This window comes from Cardiocondyla obscurior, linkage group LG04 (genome assembly GCF_019399895.1).
Source record: "Cardiocondyla obscurior isolate alpha-2009 linkage group LG04, Cobs3.1, whole genome shotgun sequence".
NCBI lineage: Eukaryota > Metazoa > Arthropoda > Insecta > Hymenoptera > Formicidae > Cardiocondyla > Cardiocondyla obscurior.
Window position 1 is genome coordinate 1,530,980 of NC_091867.1, and position 20,729 is coordinate 1,551,708.

The 20,729-nt window shown below is 36.9% G+C and overlaps 4 protein-coding genes across 14 annotated transcripts in view; 2 read left to right on the forward strand and 2 right to left on the reverse strand.

Annotated features, from left to right (window-relative positions):
* LOC139101883 (choline/ethanolamine transporter flvcr2b) overlaps positions 1 to 10,245 on the forward strand; it is a 38,687-nt gene extending 28,442 nt beyond the window's left edge. For 4 of the 10 annotated variants that reach the window (XM_070655382.1, XM_070655381.1, XM_070655386.1 and 1 more), the window contains 8 exons: positions 4,442 to 4,657; positions 5,261 to 5,476; positions 5,776 to 6,000; positions 6,917 to 7,055; positions 7,191 to 7,408; positions 7,601 to 7,704; positions 7,931 to 8,044; positions 8,208 to 10,245. In XM_070655382.1, the coding sequence (XP_070511483.1) occupies positions 4,616 to 4,657; positions 5,261 to 5,476; positions 5,776 to 6,000; positions 6,917 to 7,055; positions 7,191 to 7,408; positions 7,601 to 7,704; positions 7,931 to 8,044; positions 8,208 to 8,478 (1,329 nt within the window). In that variant the 5' untranslated portion in view covers positions 4,442 to 4,615 and the 3' untranslated portion in view covers positions 8,479 to 10,245. Of the gene's footprint in view, positions 1 to 58; positions 1,049 to 2,583; positions 3,627 to 4,441; positions 4,658 to 5,260; positions 5,477 to 5,775; positions 6,001 to 6,916; positions 7,056 to 7,190; positions 7,409 to 7,600; positions 7,705 to 7,930; positions 8,045 to 8,207 lie in introns of those variants that run through there. The other 6 variants (XM_070655384.1, XM_070655380.1, XM_070655383.1 and 3 more) reach the window with 6 other exon arrangements.
* Bai (transmembrane emp24 domain-containing protein bai) lies at positions 9,480 to 13,140 on the reverse strand. The gene is made up of 5 exons (XM_070655395.1): positions 12,773 to 13,140; positions 12,445 to 12,574; positions 12,233 to 12,303; positions 11,158 to 11,284; positions 9,480 to 10,927 (listed from the first exon to the last, which is right to left on the reverse strand). The coding sequence occupies exons 1-5, from the start codon at positions 12,950 to 12,952 to the stop codon at positions 10,806 to 10,808; spliced, it is 630 nt and encodes a 209-aa protein (XP_070511496.1). The 5' UTR covers positions 12,953 to 13,140; the 3' UTR covers positions 9,480 to 10,805.
* Positions 13,141 to 13,600: 460 nt separating this feature from the next.
* On the forward strand, positions 13,601 to 17,133 carry Exo70 (exocyst complex component 7). 2 transcript variants are annotated; one of them, XM_070655363.1, is made up of 7 exons: positions 13,603 to 13,805; positions 13,968 to 14,206; positions 14,288 to 14,826; positions 14,898 to 15,449; positions 15,941 to 16,178; positions 16,288 to 16,548; positions 16,759 to 17,133. In XM_070655363.1, exons 2-7 carry the CDS (start codon positions 13,978 to 13,980, stop codon positions 17,028 to 17,030), a joined length of 2,091 nt encoding a protein of 696 aa, XP_070511464.1. In that variant the 5' UTR covers positions 13,603 to 13,805; positions 13,968 to 13,977; the 3' UTR covers positions 17,031 to 17,133. The 2 variants fall into 2 exon arrangements, with proteins under 2 accessions (XP_070511463.1, XP_070511464.1); XM_070655362.1 differs by having other exon boundaries at positions 13,601 to 13,805; positions 13,968 to 14,826.
* Positions 17,134 to 18,961: 1,828 nt separating this feature from the next.
* Rac1 (ras-related protein Rac1) lies at positions 18,962 to 20,667 on the reverse strand. Its single transcript, XM_070655398.1, has 3 exons — positions 20,525 to 20,667; positions 19,568 to 19,955; positions 18,962 to 19,446 (listed from the first exon to the last, which is right to left on the reverse strand). Exons 1-3 carry the CDS (start codon positions 20,557 to 20,559, stop codon positions 19,291 to 19,293), a joined length of 579 nt encoding a protein of 192 aa, XP_070511499.1. The 5' UTR covers positions 20,560 to 20,667; the 3' UTR covers positions 18,962 to 19,290.
* Between the last annotated feature and the right edge of the window lie 62 nt (positions 20,668 to 20,729).

The window sequence follows — 20,729 nt, forward strand, 5'->3', positions numbered from 1 at the left end:
CGTTCTTTCTTCACGCAAAAAATTTTTTTTCCAAGGCTCCGCGTATGTTTGCGCCGTGCTCGCGATAAGGTTCAACTGAAACTAAGTCCTGGTGCCGCGAACGGTCTCACCGTGAGCTGGGAGAATTCGTTTTTCTCGACTCGCACAATACGCGACAATTGCTACATCGTGACGTCGCGGGAAGCACGTGAGTTTAGTGACGCGTTTTCACCTGCACTCGTGCACGCCGGAATTCGGTGCTCCGAACGTCTCGTTTTGATCTTACGTCGCGATCCACGGCATGTGTGCCTCGCTTGAAACGGAATTATCGAATTAAGCGTCTCCGATATTGTTGAAGATACTTTCGCTCATCGATATATGCTTTCTTACATTTTAAGTAAACATTTTTTAAACCTTAATTTACGCAACAGCTATCTTCGTATACTTGACCTGAAAGAGATACGACTATCAAAAGAATACTCTGTTTATCGTGACGTCACTGCGTCATAAATTCTCAATTTTTTTCCTTTGTCGGATAATTTTAATTACGCTCAGGCGATAATCATTTTTAAAAAAACGTTGTTTTATTATAATTTAAAAGATGTATCATTGGTTTACAATAAGTTCAAATAGAGTAAAGAATTTGTTCTGTAGTTTTAACAATCTGCCTGCTATCTACATCGTTTTAATAATTTCGCGATAGGAACTGCCCGTCTTTCCGATCCATGAATAGAGCGATATCTTCGATTGCGATATCGGCCGCTTAACTTTCATTTAGAAACGTCATTCTGGATTCGCGTTTAGCGCTGAAACCGTCGATCGCGACTTGCCTGATCTCAAACGTGCATAACGCGTCGAGACGCGCGCGAGAGGAAGAAACGATATTCGGAACTCGACGAACGTCTAACGAAAAGTTGTCGACATTATCTAACAGTCGTTAATCGTCGTTACTCTCAATTAATTAAAATCGAGACCACCTGGGTTTAGTGCTGGTGATAATAAAAAGTGGAAAAATCAAACTTCGACGATGGAAGCGGGTCATTTTCCTTCAATCAGTTTTCGTCCGCAGGTAAAAAAATTAAATTGAATCAAATTAAATTAAAAAAAAAAAAATTAACTATGAAACTGAGATCGGTACAACTTGCGGCGCGAGTTCAATGTCCGATAATACGGAATGCCGAGTCCCACAGACGTCTTACACTGTGCTTTCTCTAATTCTTACAGTCGGATACAGTTGGAATTACAATACAATGTGGAATGTATTAAGTTAATTAAATAAAAGTAATCGCGCTTGGGGCATCAGTGGCGTAAATACTGGGATAATTAATTTTTTTTTTATAGAGCTCACCTCGGGAACTCAATTATACCGATTTCACTCTTAGCGATAAAAATTGTTTGTCTTTCAGAGATTTATATGTAATGTTAGGTTTGCGAATAGAGCCCCGACATGTATATTATCGCGAACAAGGCCGTTTTTTAGACCGTGAAACTTTGCAGCGTCGGCATTCGGGCTCGTATCGCACGAATACGTAGGCTTTGATATCTTGCCTGGTTGCATACTGATAAGGCAAATAATTCCCGCATTATTGTGGTTTCTATTACTAATAGGCACAATTATTTTTACTAATATTTTTTCAAAATAATTGAACACTAAATTTTTTCTCTTATCTGTACATTACGTTCATATGTATATTCAAGTGTTGAAAGAAAATTCCATTGTTCATAAATTATCATTTATAATTCATAGATTGCGTGAGCGTTTAGCATTTGGTGTGATAAAACAGCGAATGGTTTATTTGCGAAATGGTTAATATCAGGTGGACCGGAAAGTAGTCATTTTTTTTACATTACATTCTAAATGGATACATTTTTAACAAATTTTTATTTTTAATCGGTGATGTAATCATCCTCGTTATCAACAACTTTTTACCATCTAGTGTGCAAATTTTCAATGCCGGATTAATAAAAATCAATTGATTTTTTAGTAAAATATCTGGAATCGATATGCGCAGAAACGACATTACTTTCCGGTTCACCTAGTAAAATTTCATTCCCGTCGATATGCATATAAATTAATTTTATTAAATCAACAAAATTATTTTAATATAATTAATATTAAATTAATTAGCGCGTATCCCAGATTAGATATAGGATTAACACATCGGTCGCAGCCGCGTCTTTTATCTGCCATCGAAATCATCTGAGGCTTCATAATTTCATTATTATTTAACTGCACTCAAAGATAGTACTTACAAATTAGTGAGAGTGTTTTTACCAAGTTTTGGTGTTTGTTCGCGATAATGTTGAAATATTGTCGTCGATAGGTGTTATGCATCTCTGCAAACAATAGAATTCCGTATGTATCGAAAAGAAATCGGGTTATCGGGAGATAGCCGTGAGAGATTGGAAATTTATACGCGCACGTCCCTTGCCATCGGTGATTCATCGTTTATTCGTAGATTAGCGATTTATCGATGAAATTTCGTGTGTACCTAATCGCGCGGTAGACGGCATATTGAATTTCGCTTTGCGCCAGCAATTGGGATGGAAATTTTTCTACGAGGTCGAGAGGTCGTATTTATTAGCTCGAAATAAAATAAACACCCGCCGCATTTATTCAATAATTACTCAACGTCGCGAGGTAGGATTATGCAAATATCGCTGCCGCGCGCATTGCACGAAAGGTTCATCGGCAGTTCGATTAAAAAAGTATTTATCTTTCGAAATAGCTCTTTAATCCGCATACAATTTTTAATTAGAGAGAAAGAGAGAGAGAGAGAGAAAAAAAAAACGTACATTGACCACGTTAAAAGAAAAACTTAATTTCTTTTTGTCTCGACTATAATTTTACGATATTTCTAATAAATAAAATGTGATTGACAATCACGATAGCAGAACTAGCTATGTTTCAATTATAAAGTTACCCTTGCGGTGAAATTTATCTCCCGACGTATCAATTTCGTTAATCTTCCAAATCTAATCCCGAGTTCAACGTATATAGGATCTCGTATTATTTTATCTGGATCCGGATCAAAATTACGGGCCTCAGTTTCTCAATTGGGATCCCGGTTGACTCGGTAACATAATTGCGTCACCGGTTAATCGGAGAACGGCGTTGCGAGTTGCGAGTGATCCTGGCGAAGAAGTATGAGCTGTTGCTGGTCGCCGCCTCAGGCGAGATTCCACCGGGTATCCGTGAACGACTACTAGTGTATTGCGACGGCGCATTCGCCGAGTGATACCGTCATTGATAGGCGCGCGCGGAACGCCGTCCGCGCAAACATTTTCACGTGCGTGACTACGCGACCGCGGGTGGCAGGGGACGATGGACAGGGGGAAACGTTTGGCGAACGGCGGAAGGCACTTGGTACGATCCGACCAAGTCCGCGGCACGCTTAGTCCACGTCCGTGGCACATCCGAGCTGCTCCGCCGTTCGCTTTATCGAGACACCGGTTACGAGATGCGTCTAGCTGATGCAACGGTCTAACGCTCGCGTCGCTTTTATTACCGAAACTCGCCCGCGAGACGCTCGACGCGTAGATTAATTATGTGCGGCGGGCGATAAAGAGGCAAGGTAATAAAAAAAAATTGGCACAGCACGCTTTCGTTTCGAGTGTGTGTTCCCTGGGAGACGCGATAAACGTGCGTAAGTTTAATATTATTAATTATTCTGGGAAATAAGTAGAGTTACCTCTGGACCCAACCATAGTTTTATTGTTAATTATATCTTTTTATTTTTTTTATAATTGACTCGATTATATCTATCATTAGAAATATAAAATTATACCTCAATCCAAAAGTGATTAAGTGGAAGAAAATTCCATTAACGTTTGTTACCAAATTCCAGATTTAACAATGTTTAAACTGGAATTTATTAGTGAACGTAGAAGTGCTTTTATTATTTTGTTTTTTTATCACTTCAATCATTTTTTAATATTATTGTATTAGTTCTTACGTTGCGGTAATAAAAGTTTGAATTCAATGTAATATATATATTTCTTTTTTTTTATCTGCGTGTAATTATCTGTGCATGTCTCAATTGACTCGTATGAAGCTTGATGTTAATAAAGGCGCATTTAATTGCACCCGAAGAGTCACCGCACGCAAACGCCCACGCGGGACACACCGGCGGTGCCTTCAATCGAGAGAATTGTCAGATCAAAATACTTTATTACAGATTATTAATTTCTGATTACCAGTACTGTGATTCATCGTGATTTACGCGGGCAGTTTTGCCTATCGCTCTCCCGCGAACATAAATAGAATCTGCAAACGGATAGATTGATTCTCAATATTAATTTCGCAACGGCGTTTCCGTGCAACGCGTTCCTATACGAAAGAGAAACGTTCCGCGAAATCCCGATTCGTCATCAATCGACACTTTGATAGCACTTCATTGACACTTTAACTTTTGCATTCACAAAGTGGCAAGAAAACAGGAAGATCGCCGTTGTGTTTTAGGAAGTAGAGCGGCCTCAGTGATAAGAGGAGAGAGAGACCCACCTTGGCTCGCACCTCTCGACGGCACTTCTACTCGATCTAATCAATCTCGTTATTAGCCGATATTAATGACGTGACGGGGCTCGGCACGAAAGTTTGACGGAAGTTGTAAACGGACCATCGCTATTAGTCGAAATGAGTGGACCCTCCGGCGATTGCAGCATGCAAACGACGCAGGTGAATAATATTCTCGACGAATGAAACGAAAATCATCGACACGGCGGTACACAAAGTCCGCGAAAGAAATGCCGGGGAAACACATCATCGGGGGAAAATTGTCATCACTTTGAGTTAACGGCGATATTTTTAGAAGCCCTATTATTTTAATTCCCGCATCGCTCAAGCGAATATATGCAGTCGCGAGTAATATACATATATCCGTCGTGTATTTGCCGTCAAGATTCTATATTAAAATAAAAATAGAAAAAGGAAAAAAAGGAAAAAAAAAAAATCGAACGGGCTTTTATTCTCAAAGAGATGACGCCGCGGAGAATTCAATTTAAATTCCTACTTTTACACGAAACTACATCGAAGAGCTCTTTGACGTCCTTTCGCCGCTAATGGCGTATGTTAATTTAATACGCGCGCAATTTAGCGTCACTTTCGATGCACCTGTGTGCATAAAATTAATTCTCTTAGTCCAGGCTCTTTCGATTAATAAAATAAAAAGGAGTGAGAGCGCGAAGGGCGTTACAAAGTTCATTTAATAAAATCGCGGGATGCTTAAACGTCCGGCGGATAAGAAATTGAAAGATCGGGAATGGACGTTTTTGATTTCAGGAGATCAGAGTCTATAAGAGACGATGGCAGATCCTCATACTTTTTGTGGTATACAGCGCCAGCAACGCCATGCAATGGATTCAGTACAGTATTATTTCGAACATTATAATGAAGTATTACAACGTTTCGGACTACACAGTGGACATGACAAGCATGATATACATGATTACGTACATACCGTTGATATTCCCCGCCAGTTATCTGCTCGATAAGTTCGTAAGTAATAGTCGCGCTAATAATAATTTCTTTTTTTTTTAATAACTGGTGCATTAACTTAAAACAGGAAAAATGTTTTAAAAATGATACGTTATATCCTGAGATATATCTAAGCAAAAATAAATAGAAGAGCTGAAATAGAGTGGCGTTTAAAAGTTAACTTTTTTTTTTTAACAATATGCGAAGAAATAATTGTATTGTATTAATCGTAAATATGTTCTTTCTTAATAAAACTGTGTTAAAGTTTATTAAGGAATCCTGTGCAAGCAAGCGAAATATGAGAACGGATTGAATTACAGGGTCTTAGGTGGACGGTGATCACCGGAGCGTTCGGGACCGCTATCGGTTCATGGATAAAGGTGCTCAGCTTGGCCCCTGATCGCTTCTGGGTTACTTTCGTCGGTCAAACCGTGGTGGCGGTCAGTCAAACATGCATTCTGTCCGTTCCAGCCCGTCTTGCCGCGGTATGGTTTGGAGACAACGAAGTCAGTCGAGCCTGCGGCATCGGGGTCTTTGGCAATCAAGTAAGGAGGCCACTTTTATACCGTATTGCCGGCACATTATTCGCATCAGACAGAATATATATTCCACAAAATAGAGCCAAACAAGAACTAAGAACTTTGCTCAGGCATTGGACTTTTTTTTTATTCAAGTCTCTCCAGTCTGACTGGAGACTATTCTCTCCATTCGATTCAACGAAATATCATACCTAGTAAATTATCTTCGACACTTGTCGTTTTAAATTCCATATCTGTGCTTATTTCTTAAGACAAACGCTCGCTATTGTTGCGCAAGGCCCAGTCTGTCGTGACGTCAAACGCCGACGCGCGATAGTGCATGCATAACTATTTCGAAAGCGTAAAAAGAGAGGACACTCGATATTGTCACCGGCGACACGTGTCATGTGCGTGCAAACAATGAGGATGGATCCCGCGTGCGGGACAACGGAAGTGACAGTCTGGAGTGCTCGCTGATCGACGAGAAGGGTGCATCGGGCGATTTAAATTGCGGCGTGATTAGGTGGGAAACCGAGTCGAAGTGGGCACCCACGTTTAATTTTACTACCTCAACGGACAAACGGTCTGTGTCTGCGCGGGGAAAAGCGGCCTCTCGAAGGGACAGGAAGAGGAGGGAAGGGGGAAAGGGGCCCAGCTCTGCGCCACGAGGGATTCAATTGATCCAAGGTGCCGCAGACCGTATCGTCGCTATCATTTTATCAGCTGTCGCGGCCGCCACTTTATCAGAGAATCCGTCGCGCCTTAATTGCACCGATTTCGCAATACGATAACACGGAAGTTCAATCCGCATAGATTTTATGCAACCGTGACCGCGCATTTTAATTGCGAGCTAGCAATTGACGAATTCTCTTTCCCCGCCATTTTCTTAAGGCTCGATACTAATTTCTCGTAACGTTTATCATATTTTGAATTTTTATTGCAGCTGGGTATAGCTATTGGCTTTTTATTTCCGCCGATGTTGGTGCCGAGCAAGGAAATCTGCGATATCGAACAAGGACTTCAACGTATGTTTTATATCGTCGCGGCTATCACGTCGTTCGTCCTAATTCTTATATTACTCCGTACGTATAATTATCAATTATTTATTATACAATCACGCAATCTACCAACAAAACTTAGATTTATTTGATTATAAGCGAGATTGTAAGTCAAATCTTTTTTTTTTTTTTTTTATAAAATCTAATGATTATTTTCAGTCTTTAAATCGGCGCCGCCTTTACCACCGAGCATCGCGCAAGCCGAGCAGAGAGAAAAATCCGAGAGCAGCAAAGAAGTAAAGAATTTTCTCAGTTCTATCAGAAGATTGCTTTCGAATCGTGGCTATCTGTTACTTTTATTTAGCTACGGCATCAACGTCGGCACTTTTTATGCTATAAGTACTCTCCTAAATCGACTGATAGTTAATCAATTTCGGGTGAGTACTTTATTTGATGATTGTGCGTATTTTTTTCTCAATTTGCTTTTCGATAATTATATATATTTTTTTTTGGAAGTTATAAACTTCGATGAAACTTACGAAATATTTTTTAATTAAGAGTTTCAATTATAGCTATATAATCTTGTTGCTAATGAAAAGAATTGAGCCGTTATCATTTTTTCTATTTAGGACGGCGAAGAGGATGCCGGCCGAATCGGCTTAACGATAGTTTGCACAGGAATGGTTGGCTCCATTGTATGCGGTATTTTATTGGATAAAACACACAAATTTTGGTGAGTGATAATATATTGGTTCGCGGAGTTATAAAACTTTGGTTCAATGCTAATTTTCAATTAATTAACTTTGTTAAATCGATTGTCGCAAATTTATTTGAGTTATAAGAACGTTTACAACAGTAAACATTTATTAAATTATATTAGATCAAGTTTTATCTCGATTTATTTGATAAGAGCCAATATATATGAAGTAACCGAGTCATACAGTTATACGAATTTACAGGTGGACGACAGTAGGAGTGTACATTTGTTCCTTGTTAGGCATGATAATCTTTACTTTCACCCTGGATCAGAATGTAGGAATATACGTTATCTACATCACGGCTGGCATTTTAGGGTAAAATCTCATGATTACTTTTCATCATATATGAAATTTTTTTAAATGGCTTATTCACATTGAATTCCATTTGATTTACTATTAGATATTTTATACTTACTCTAAATTTAATTGAAAATGTTTTATAAACTTTTATGATCGTTGCTATGGAATATGTTTATAGATTTTTCATGACCGGCTATCTGCCGGTTGGCTTTGAGCTCGCTGCGGAGCTCACGTTCCCGGAACCGGAAGGAACGTCGACGGGTCTGTTAAACGCGGTCGTGCAGATCTTTGGCATCGCCTTTACTCCGCTCTATCGCTATCTGCTTAACATTTGGGAGGAGGACTTGTGGGCGAACGTTGCGCTGTGTGGTATTCTCGCAGTTGGCGTTTTGCTCACAATTTTGATACCGAACGATTTAAGACGTCAGAACGCGAAGTTAAAAGCTTGACAATCCGAGCAATCGCCGTAATAAGTGACAAGCCTCTAGAGCTTTTACGGTTAATACTTTTCGACAATACTCCCCGTAATTTGTTAATCCAATCCCATCGAGACTTAACTTATTCCTTGAATATGTGCCGTGTGCCAGAAGTTCTCTGAGCCACATGTGTATTTAACCAAAGAAAGATGTTAGCATACTTTTTTCAAAACCAAAAAAAAATTAATAGAGGTCCTAAAAACATAGTTGGCTTATATGGTATGAGAAAAGTTTACGTCTCGTAGAATTTTTGGATTGTTTTAATAGAGACAGATGTTTAACATTTAATGCGCCTTAGTGCCGAAATGCCTAACATTGAGAGTTAGAAAGATTGAAGAATAATAGACCAATATTTTTAATAGTTAAAAAAATTTATAGCAAAATCTATTGAAGAATTCGTAGTAGAAAAACAATGGCTTTAGAAAATTGTGAGAAAAAGAGCTATAAATGTATAGATGTATACATATATATATATATATTTTTGATGTTATTACTACTAGAGGTAGTGGAAACAAAATAGCCTAACAAATACGTGTACAAACGACGAGAAAAAAAACAAAAATCGTCGGAAAGTTCTTGATCCTGTTGCTAGTTAAAGTTTATAATCTCAGGTAAGCGGTAATATTTAAGCGGTGTTATGCAGTAACGAATTAACTCTGAAAAATAACGAGTTGAGGATAAATTACCATGAGATAATAATTAAAAAATTGATAGAGACTTATATTACGACATTGTAAGTCATTAATGTACGTACAAGAATGGACAATACTATTTAACTTCTATTTTTCTAAATTCCTATTTTATCCTTAATGAATTATAGTTAAGAAAGTATATAATATAAACTTTTTTGCCCGAGTTAAAATATGCTGAAGCAAATTCATTGTTGCATAATGTCTCTTTTAAAAATACGTCTAATTGTGAATCTATATAAAAAATGTTATCGGGCAGATGTACCGCAAAACGATAGACGTATCTAAAAGTGATAAACGTAATGACAATGACGCTCGAGTTTTATTGCGGTAATGAATAAATGTTATATTAATACACAAATAGAAAGAAAAATTGTTATTTGGTATAATAAACACATTTTATCTCTATTATCACGACATTACTAATTGTTGATTGGTGTCTGTTCAATATATATATATATATATTGCAATGTGATATTATTACCGCAAGCTTACTCCTCGTGTTATACCTACAACGTGTTTAATTTGAATCATTGTCATTCACGTAAAACTCTATTTTTAACTACTTGATTCGCCTTGTGATAAAAAAGAAAAATATAAAAATAATTCAAGTTTAGAGAGATATTTTTTGAAAAAGAAAAAAAGAGAGAGAGAACGTTTTTACTACCATAATTATTTATAAAAATTTTAGTTAATTATGACGTCCATTACAGAGAATATATTTACATAAATACTGGACGTTCTGAAAATGAAATTGTATTGCATTTAAAAATTTCTGTGTTCATTTTGCATATGCTATTAATTTAATCTTAGATTCTAGTAAAAGTGTAAAAATATTTATGTTGTGCAATTTTAAATGCTTTTTCAAGATTGTACAAAGCGAATAGCTGCTGCTCTACAAAGATATAACCCCGAAGGCGGTCGCCTTTGAATCAGACAAATAAATCGTCTTCCAATGTGATGTTTCTCCATTATATTTTTTTAGGTCATTTATTGTGTCTTCTCACAAAGTTGTTCTATTTTATAAATAAAATGTTAAAGTAATAATATACATTATTCTATGTAACCATTTACCATTATACAAAAGAAATATATTATTTTTATAAACATTAGATAGTAAAAAATGCGCGCTTTGCACGTGTTATTTACTACTATTCTTTCTTAAAGAAAGCTGTTTTACGTTTAATGATTTTTTTAAGATGTAACAAATATATATTAAATATCTTAAGACATCATTAAAAGAAATAATTTCATATATAATTATTTATCTGTACTAGGTAACAAAGATGTTAAGATCTACTTTATTACTGTTGAAGTATGCTTTTTTTATTTAGGAAATTTTCTATCTTACAGTCACTTAATCATTATTGTATTCTCAATAATATATGCAATGTGTAATGAGATGATGAAACTTCTCTATAACAATACAATGATTTGAATGAGGTAATATGATTGTAACGAGTTTTTTTTCTTTACACATTTATCTAAATAGTACTTTTTGAACATTGCGACGAATATAAAAGACTTTTATGATGTAAATATTTTACAGAAATTAGAGATGACAAAGATAAAAACTCAAAAATAAGTATATTTGCATTATTTGTTACAAATTTATTCGATTAGTTTCTTCATTCTAAAGAAGCGTCGGAAGTAAAAAAGTTGCCAAGTAGATAAACCGAAAAGAATGCATATCGAAAATAAGCTAAAGTATAAAACTCGAGCATTTGTAGCCTCTGAAAAAAAAATTATTATATCACTGAATAGTATATTATGCTACAAAAATGAATACTTTATTATTAATTAATTAATATTCAAATTATTAATTGCATTTACAATTTTAATGTTTAAATATTGAATTCAAAATTATGTTGAATTTCAAGTTTTGTTTATTTATTAATTTTTTTGTTAGTTTAAAGTTATTCTTTTCTACTATTTGGCGTAATAAAAAGTAATTTTTTTTTACCGTTTGTGTCCCTCATCTCTTCTTCATTCTTTCGCATTCTAGCAAAATCTTGCACTATCGCCTCAGACAAATCTTCCAACCGTTTTAATTCCACTTCCACCGGCTTTAACTTGGCTGCTTCACCAATCTGGCAACAAAAAAAAGATTATCATGACTTTTATTGATAAACAGTAACACCATCGAGGAAAATTTCGGCAGTTTAGTTAGTGCTGCGTAATACAATCGATATAAATCAGTGATAAAGAACAGAAATACATAATTAAAAGCAAATAATAATTTTTTTGCGTGTTTGTGTATTATAGAACGAAAATGTATATTGGGCAATATCGCATATACCTTCCGATTGTAAGTTTTAAATTTTGAGCGAAAAACGGGTATTAATTCAGATATATTTCTTTACTGTTAAAATTTTCTCTGAAAATACAAATAAAAAATTACACGCAAATATATTTCACTCCGCACTTTCTGTTTTAGAAACAAAAATATACTGTAAGAAAGAAACAACTGTTTTATTTTTCAAATATGCTTAAATTAGTGTTTTATATTTTTATTGCAAAAAAAATTGAAACATTAGACATTAAAGCGTGACGCTGCTCCTACTATACATATGAATGTGTCGTAAATATATTTTTATGAAATTTGACAGTGAAAGAAGTATTCTAGACGAAAACAAAACTTACGATATATAATTTTGTTATTCCAATAAGATGTAAATTCAAATAAAAAAATACAGTCGAACATAACTACAATTTATATGGATAAAATAATTTCAACAATTTTTGTTAACAAAATATTCGCGATAAAAGCATGCACAAATTAAATAAAACAGTGTTTTAACAGCTTGATTCTAAAACTATCAATGTACAAGTGCCAGTTCACGGTAAAACACATGCCAATGAGAACACAATATTCAAAAAACGTTACTTTACCAAGGACTGCGCCATGGAAACAAGCCACATATAAAAAGAAAGTAGATAAAAAATGTCAGGGAGTTTCTCTTAGAAGTTCCAGAATATAACAAATCAATTCCTTTGTAAGAAATAAAAACATTCATATTAATATATAATAAACTTACACCTTCATAGCTCTTTGCTTCAATACCACGTTTTGTAATCAATTTGACTTCTTGTTTAATACCACGCTGATCTGCAATAATTTTCATATTAGAAATGTAACTTCTAAAGATATTTCTACATGTATACAATTATTTTTTGTATGTATCTGTGGCACTGCAATTAAACTATATCGCGTTATAGAATAACTCAACAAGTTAAATATTATACATACGGCTCGGGACACGTGACAAGAAGCATATCTCAAAGGTATCATAAGTTTCTGTTACGAAAGAAAACTTCAATATTTTTCCATAGGGAATGTCCTCCTTCTGAGACAATATATGTCCTTTAGAATCTTGAACCTACAAGAAATAAACTCATCAATGTATAATTTACTAAAGTTACTTATTGTGATTTTCAAAGAGAGACAAATGATTGGTTCTATCACAGCTGTTATAAAATTGTCAAGGGTTAACATAAAATGTTGAATAATGATGAGTACTCTAATAAAAGCATTTCGGTAAGAAATAATAGAAAATCGTTGATCAGGATCTACATACGACAAAATTTGCTTTCTGGCCCATCGCCTCAGACACCTCGTACTCGCCCGTAACGAGCACATTCGCGTGGACCTCTTCCTTGAGACACTTATGACTGTTGGGTTCGAGATAGAACATGATACCGTGAACTTGGACGATCAGAAGGACCGCCAAGAAGGCTTTCACGTGAGCCTGATTCATTTTCCTCCTGGATCTGATCCTATTCTCCTGAAAAAGTCTTACTTCGTGTCACCAACGAATAATTCCACTCACATACAACATCCACTGCATCACGATGAGGTGGCAGCCACATTGGCCATTGTTGGCCATTAAGTACGAGCGACAAGTTAGAGAGGAAAACAACTGTGACTTGGAATAACTTTGTGTGAGAAATAATAATAATAATAATTATTATTATTAAATAATATTAATTATTGTTATTATTATTAATTAATTAATTAATTTATTTATTTATAATTGCGAAAAATTGTTCACAAATAGTCGTGCCAGTATCTAAGTACTTCACGCAGCCTATGACTTTGACATATCAACATGAATCTGCGGCAGAGAGCCCAACTGGGCCCAAATGGGCGATCATCGGCGTGCGGGCGAATTTCGTACGGAGATAACGCGGCACACTCTTATTCCATATGATTTTCCTTTGCTTCTCAATATTAACTTAAATAATATCGAGTTTCCTTTCATTTCCCCCGTAAGGGGAGACGGATATTTGGCGGAACTACTAAAATCGATGCCGATATATTTAGCACCATCGATTTTGGTAGTTTCAAAATTATCCGCTTACCAAACGCTCTCAGCGCTTTCGTCGCCGCAATTACATCAATCTTTCTAACCTCCCTCGATTTATTTGCGGCGACGGTAAACCGCGAACACCAGGCTTCTTTTCGATAGATCGATGACGTGATAATTGATAAGTCGTTAGAGCACTGAGCACAAGAGCTAAACATAGCTGTCATCAAATCAATATGTCATTGATGATGATACTAAATTAATAAAAAAATTAAAAAATTGTGATAATTTAAAACTGAAAAATGTAAGTATTTATTTTCTACACTCGGTATGTTACAGGTAACAGCTTTTAAGCCATTGGGCTCTGAAAATAGTATTGGTCATTGCTCATGGCTTTCTAAGAGATTTTTTTATTATTTTTATTCAGTCGGTTAACTTTGTTTTTAACTGTACCTCTGTAAACCAGTGCGGTAGACATGCATGCGACAAGGGCCGACACTTCCGAGAGGCGGTTTGAGATACAATGTAAGCTAGAGTCGGAGATTGCCGCTCTGGAAGCATTGAAGGAAGCAGAAGATCGCAGTCGGCGACTAACGAGTGGAGTTGTAGGGATACTCTCTTCCTTGGAAGATCGTCTAGCTACATTGCGGCGTACTATACTTCCTGTTTACAATGAAACTGGGAATCTCCAAGCTCAACAACATAGTACATATTTACTTTTATTGTATTTTAGCCATTTTCTTTACCAAAAATGTTTCGATATATTCCTTCACTTTCTCATTGCAGATATAGAAAAGACTTTGAGCGTGCTGGATCATGCTATTGGATATTATGGTGTGTGTCAAGAGGTAGAAGCTGTGGTACGGGCTGAGCCAAGCGGGCTAGGTGGCCTGGATGGTTTTCTTGAGGCTATGAATCGGCTGTACAATGCTCAGCGGTACTTTCAAAAGAACAACCCTAGCTCCGTTGAGCTACAAAACATTACTGGTCTCTTTTCAATAGGCTTAGAATCGCTTTATGCCGAGTTCCACGATATTCTCAATCGCCAAAGTAGGCCAATCCTTCCTATTGTGCTTCTGGATCTGATTGGCTCTGACGAAGACACCAGCGGCGAAGATGCGCCGCAGTCTTTGTGCCAATTACCGGAAAGCGTAATGAGCGACTTGCTCAAAATTGCCGGATGGCTAGAAGAAAGAGGCCATCGTAGACATACGAAGATGTACGCTTCTGTACGCTCTGCTATTGTCCTGAGATCTCTGTTACTACTCAAAGAACATCAGAGGAGCGCCAGTGGTGGTAGCACTCACGGTGGAAGTCCTATGCCTGTAAATAAACATATATTAAAAATATGCAATTTTTTAAATATTATTTGTATTAACGTAAATATTATTTGTAGCGAGCAAAATTCGCTAATCGGCACTCTCTTGATGGGCAAGAAAACGCGGGGCGTAAGGCGTCGCGGCGGCTGCAACACGCTTTGGACAAGGCTAACCGAATGCTATTGAAGGCATCGCAAACGACGAGGCTGAATCTGGCACTCAATTCAGTGTCTAGGAAGCCGACGCTACAACTCGCTCCATATTCGATGGAGGACGCGGCGCCCGACGAACAGGAGATGGAGAATTATCTTTTGTTAGCGGCCGGCCTACACAAGCTCATACAAGCTGAGCGTGCGCTGGTTGCGAAGATCCTGCCGACTTCCCTGCAAGCACAAGTACTGGAGGCCACCGTACGTGACGCAATGGATTTGGTAGCGCACGATGGAGACAGCATAGCTACACGCGCGAAACGTTGCATCACGAGACGCGACTTCTCCGCCGTTCTCGTGGTCTTCCCGATTTTGAAGCATCTTGGCGAACTGAAGCCCGACCTCGAAAGAACGGTTGAAGGCTGCGATTACGCTCTTCGTTCCAAATTCGCATCTGTACTTGACACCCTACATACAACTGTATGTTTCATTGTCTTTTTATTTTTAAATTATTTGGATTTTTTGAACCGTAAAATCTGAAATTAATGTTTTAAATTAATTATTAGGATAAAAGGTCAAGATAATATTGTTTTTCATATTTAATTTAAATATGTTTTTCATATTTAATTAATATACTTCGGCATGCGTTAATACGATATCTTTATCAACAACCATATCGTCCATTGTTTTTAAGAATAAAACGTAAGTGCTGTGATTCAGGGTCTTCCGGTCAATGTAATCAAAACTTTTCCGGATAAAACACAGATATGTTAATTAAATGAATCACTAAATGAATCACGGATGAATAGAAAAAGACCACATATTTCCGACATCGTTTCATTCGCAATTATTTAATACTAAAAAATATAAAAAAAAAGAAAATTATTTATTTTCAAAAATCATTAATATGTCATAAATTAAAAATAATTATATGTGACCAATGAAATAAAACAGATTATTTAATTTTGCAGGGTGCTAAAGCTTTAGAAGAGTTCGCAGAAAGCGTGAGAAATGAATCCGGGGCGGGTTTACCAAAAGATGGTACCGTAGCAGAAGGAACTAGTAACGTCTTGGTCTTTTTGGAGCAGTTGGCTGAATACGCGGATATGGCTGGTGCTGTTCTTCGACGCAATCTTTTCACAGATCAGTCTGCATTATACTCAAAAGACCCAGAAAATGTACATAAAACGGTTCTCGGGGTATATATCAGTAAGTTCGCGCCCATTACAATCACTTACTCTCCGTAATTTAATTTAGAGTGGCTGAAATGCCATTGTAGAAATATTAGTTTGACGAGGGCTGTTTCGTCTTCTTACAGAAAAGGTTCTTGCTCAATTGAATCTGGCGCTTGTGAGTAAAAGCGACGCGTCTTATTCCGATCTCGCTTTACGAGCTTTATTTCGGCTGAATAACCATAATTACGTGGTTAACGCTCTGTGCCGAAGCTCTCTTATGGAGTTACTCTTACTGGCCGAGCCAAGTGCGGAACAAACATATCACGATCTACTTCTCAAAGACAAAAATAATTACGTTACTATGACGTTTGCTAAGGCTCGATCGTATCTCGCCGACGAGCCAGGTTTGTATCTTAATGTAAAAAATTCAACGAAACTATAAGAAAGATTTCTAAATACTTTTTAAGTAGAAAGAAATATGAAACATACGTATTTAGATCGCATTCATATCGTGTATTATTAGTCTACTTTTTGAAACAGTCACGAAAGTTTTCAACAATTAGCGTATCCAGACTTATCGTTAATCGCATTAATTTCTACTTTCCTTTGTATAGATCTCCCCGCCAAAACGTTAAAAGAGAAGTTCTTGGGTTTCGCGCGAGAACTCGAGGAAGTGGCCAAGTGTCAACGTTCGTACTCAGTGCCTGATCGAACTTTGCGCGAGGAATTGAGGAAAGAATTGCAAGATGCGATTATACCGCTTTATACTGCGTTCTATAACAAATATCGTGGCACGTCATTTTCGAAAAATCCAGCGAAATACATAAAATACACCCCCGATCAAATATCGGCGTTAATCAAGACGTTTTTCGACACAGCTGCGTAATAACGTAAACGTGTATCGTACTGCAATGAAAATTGTTTCTCTCAACAAGGAATTAGCGAAATATTTAATAAACACCCATTTAATAAAGCATATTTAGTTACAATAGTTTTATGATTCTTTTTCCGTACGAACCGAATCTTCATTTTTATTTTTTTTTGTTTTTTTTCGTCAAATAGATTGCACAGAGATTAATATGGATCTGCGACGATTGAGAGTCTAGTTAGGTCTTGGTCCAGCTTCCCCTTCTCTTCCTCCCATTTTGTTTTATATATATTTATAATATATATATAAAAAACAAGTAACGATTTAGATTCGATCAGCGACTTTTATATATATATATATATATATATATATATATATATATATATATATATATATATATATGTGTATATATATGTATATGGCTCGTATTACCACTTACAATATACGCATACGTGTTGACGTAAAAATCGTATATTATACGTGATAATAAGTAGGAATACATTTAATGTTCAGCATTTATGTACAATTGTTATGTTAGCGCAAACTTTCTCTCATTACATACTTATGCACTTATGCCTCTCATATTCGTTTACTCTTCCGTACCAGTAACAATCTCTCGTTTTTCTTGCATACATAAAACATTCACGCGTCCTCTGCTTCAGTAGTTTTATCTGGCTTTATGTTTTACTTTTTAATGTGGAATCTTTTTTTTTTTTCATCTTTTTCTTTTTTAGTTTAATTTAATAATTCCCGTGAAAAAGAACATATATTGTGCGCATTGATCACAGATCATGTTGTGCAAGAGATACTTGCAAGCTTGGAACAACATGAAGCAGAGAAATCGTTAAACTTCATTTGACATTTATACTTATATCACATACATCTAGAACTCTTGTACAGTTAGCTATTTTTTTCTTTTTTCTTAAATTAAAATTTATAACATTTATGGTAATGTTAACCAATTTAGTGGAAGAAGGAAGCCATGTTATGCGGCTGCTATTCTACCGATTTCGCTTAAAAAATACAATTACCAAAATTTATTCAAACTTTCGCGCAATATCGATTAATTATTGATTTTCAGAACCGTCACAAAGTCACTTTTAAAGCGAAACTATTGTTAAACCATTGCGTAAGAACAAAATTAAATATAGGACGTGCACGGTGAACATTAAACGGCATTCGTTCAACGCGCCTAACGCGTTCAATTAAATGTTATATACAATTTCTCAAATAAATCTAAAACTTTTACGAAAAATAGATCGGTGTGTTTTTTTAATAATTATCTTGGTGAAAATAACTCTGTCGAAGCTTTGTTGAACCTTTCAATGTAGGCTGCAATATTTGAAATTAAAAAAAAAAAAAAAAATACTTATGGTTGCTCTAAGTACTTGGAGAAATGTGTATATGCGTGGAGTTATTGTTATTCACATATACATATAATGAACATCTATATGAATATCGTCCAAACAGATTTGCCATGTATTTTACGCACGTATTCCTAAAAAATATTCTCTTTTTATCAGAATTCATATCATGATGTATATTGAAGTCTTCGCGATAAGGAAAACTACTATGTTTTTTCTTTCATTTTTTTTCTTTCTATTTTAAATGCGTTAACGCTATATGTGTCCTACCTACAATGTACAATGGCAAATAGCATAAAATGGTTTTCCTCTTTGATTAAACTGATCAGTGTTATACAGTCAGTGTTTGGACGCTTATACAATTATATGGTAATATTTGCTTTTTTTTCTTTTACCATTCATTATATAATTAATTGTAATATTAATAACGTACTTCTAATATACTGTACAGTAGTTAGTTCAGTTATTTTGGCTTCTTTTACACTCTTTTTGCTTAGAACATCCAGTCGATTCGCGTTTATAGCCCTGTAATGTGATTCAGACTGTCTAGACTGGAAGTTTTGCTCACGTAGACAGCAGAAAACCTTCTTGATTTTTTCTTTTTCTTTTTTTTTTTTTCTTTTCTTTTCTTTAGACGATGTGCTGGAGGCCACATAAGAATAAATTTATATTTTCAAATTCACGATTCCTTGTGAACCCTCTTTTGTTTTGCTCGCTGGAAATTTAATACCGAACTCTAAACGTTTGTGCGTTTATGCTGGCAGATGTTTACAGCCTCTTTGCTGTAGGCTGGTATAACTGGGGTTCCAAATACTCGGTAATTCACCCAACCGATCCAATTGGTGCCTTGGTACACTGGAGACGAGACACTAACACATCCCAGTACCAACGTGCAAAGAGGGATGAATTTAATATTATAGAAGGAAACATCTGCGCTTTGGCTTCACTTGCATAACAGGGCACAGCACGGCGCGTATTGCCTCGTCAAATACAGTCTTCAAGCCTTTCTGCGTCAAGGCAGAGCATTCCAAATATTTGACAGCTCCGATTTCCTTTGCCATCGCTAAACCCTGCGGTAAAACAATAAATATTGAAACAAACGACTTTTCAATTCATATTATTCTCTTTCCATTTTCTTTTATATAAAATCGCAATTAAATTTGTTCCTATTATAACACAACGATGACAAACCTGAGGGTAAGTAATGGGAGCTAGCTTTTTGTCTTTCAAACGCTCAATGGTTTCCTTATCCTCGCGTAGATCAAGCTTAGTGCCAACTAGGATGATCGGAGTGGATGGACAGTGGTGACGTACCTCTGGATACCATTTGGCACGCACGTTCTCAAAACTCGCCGGGTTTACCAAGGAAAAGCAAATTAGAAAAACATCGGTTTGTGGATACGACAGCGGCCGCAGTCTGTCGTAATCCTCCTGCCCTGCTGTGTCCCACAGGCCGAGATTGATCGGTTTCCCATCTACCATCACATTCGCCGAGTAATTGTCGAATACCGTCGGAATGTATTCTCCAGGAAAAGCATTGGTGGTGTAGCTTATCAACAAGCATGTTTTACCCACGGCACTGCAGGACAGAAATGCAATAATTACTTATACATACACTCATTTATTATTTTCGTACAAACACGTGTATTAGTTTCAGTTCATATTTTCGTAGCAACGTCTCGTTATACGAATCATTAGGTGAGTAGCAAAATACGCGAATTGCTTTCCCCGAGTAATTTCGGCTCAAGGATACCGTTAAAAGAACGATTTGACTCGAGTTTCTTGGCTCGAAGTCGGGCGGTTAAATTTTGTTCCACGCGTCCCGGGGGTCTTTCGTCACCATGCGGTAGTGGAGGTACCGCGACGACCTCAGCGTGAAAACACAGGGAACACGTCAACGATATTCCTCGGGTATCGCTAGCAGCAAGGCCACACGGGCGTGGTAGCCTCGCCGCTGACGGCCCGGGAGATGACAAAGGAGGCGGCGAGGCGAATTTCGAGCACGTCACGAAATCAGTCGTCCCTTCGAGACGGTGGGTCCCTTGACCCCTCACGCGAATCCCTTCGTCCTTTCGTCCGGGACCCCCGGAGGGCCTTCGAAAGCGTCCCGCGGACCTCCTCGCGACAGTCCTCGCTGTGATTACGTACCCATCGCCGACGACCACGCACTTGATGGCCTGCATCCTGAATGTCCAATACCGTTCGTAATACACACGGAAGCACGTAAAATCGCGCGACACCCCAAGTCGATTCTAAACGAGGGAGAGAGAGAGAGAGAAGGGGAGAGGGGGAGAAAGATACACAAAGATAAAGAGAGAAGAGAGAGAACGGGAGAGGAAGAGACAAACAGCGC

Excerpts from the sequence above, each read along its gene's own strand:
- Bai (XM_070655395.1), bottom strand. The coding sequence starts at position 12,952 with ATGAATCAGGCTCACGTGAAAGCCTTCTTGGCGGTCCTTCTGATCGTC. Across the intron at positions 12,304-12,444 it reads CTTGTCACGTGTCCCGAGCC|ATCAGCGTGGTATTAAACAA; the intron begins GTATGTATAATA and ends AAATTATTGCAG. Across the intron at positions 11,285-12,232 it reads AAGCAAAGAGCTATGAAGGT|ATTGGTGAAGCAGCCAAGTT; the intron begins GTAAGTTTATTA and ends TTTTGTTGCCAG.
- Exo70 (XM_070655362.1), top strand. The coding sequence starts at position 13,978 with ATGCATGCGACAAGGGCCGACACTTCCGAGAGGCGGTTTGAGATACAA. Across the intron at positions 14,827-14,897 it reads ACGGTGGAAGTCCTATGCCT|CGAGCAAAATTCGCTAATCG; the intron begins GTAAATAAACAT and ends TATTATTTGTAG. Across the intron at positions 16,179-16,287 it reads GGTTCTCGGGGTATATATCA|AAAAGGTTCTTGCTCAATTG; the intron begins GTAAGTTCGCGC and ends GTCTTCTTACAG.
- Rac1 (XM_070655398.1), bottom strand. The coding sequence starts at position 20,559 with ATGCAGGCCATCAAGTGCGTGGTCGTCGGCGATGG. Across the intron at positions 19,956-20,524 it reads TGCGTGGTCGTCGGCGATGG|TGCCGTGGGTAAAACATGCT; the intron begins GTACGTAATCAC and ends TCTGTCCTGCAG. Across the intron at positions 19,447-19,567 it reads CTCCCATTACTTACCCTCAG|GGTTTAGCGATGGCAAAGGA; the intron begins GTTTGTCATCGT and ends GTTTTACCGCAG.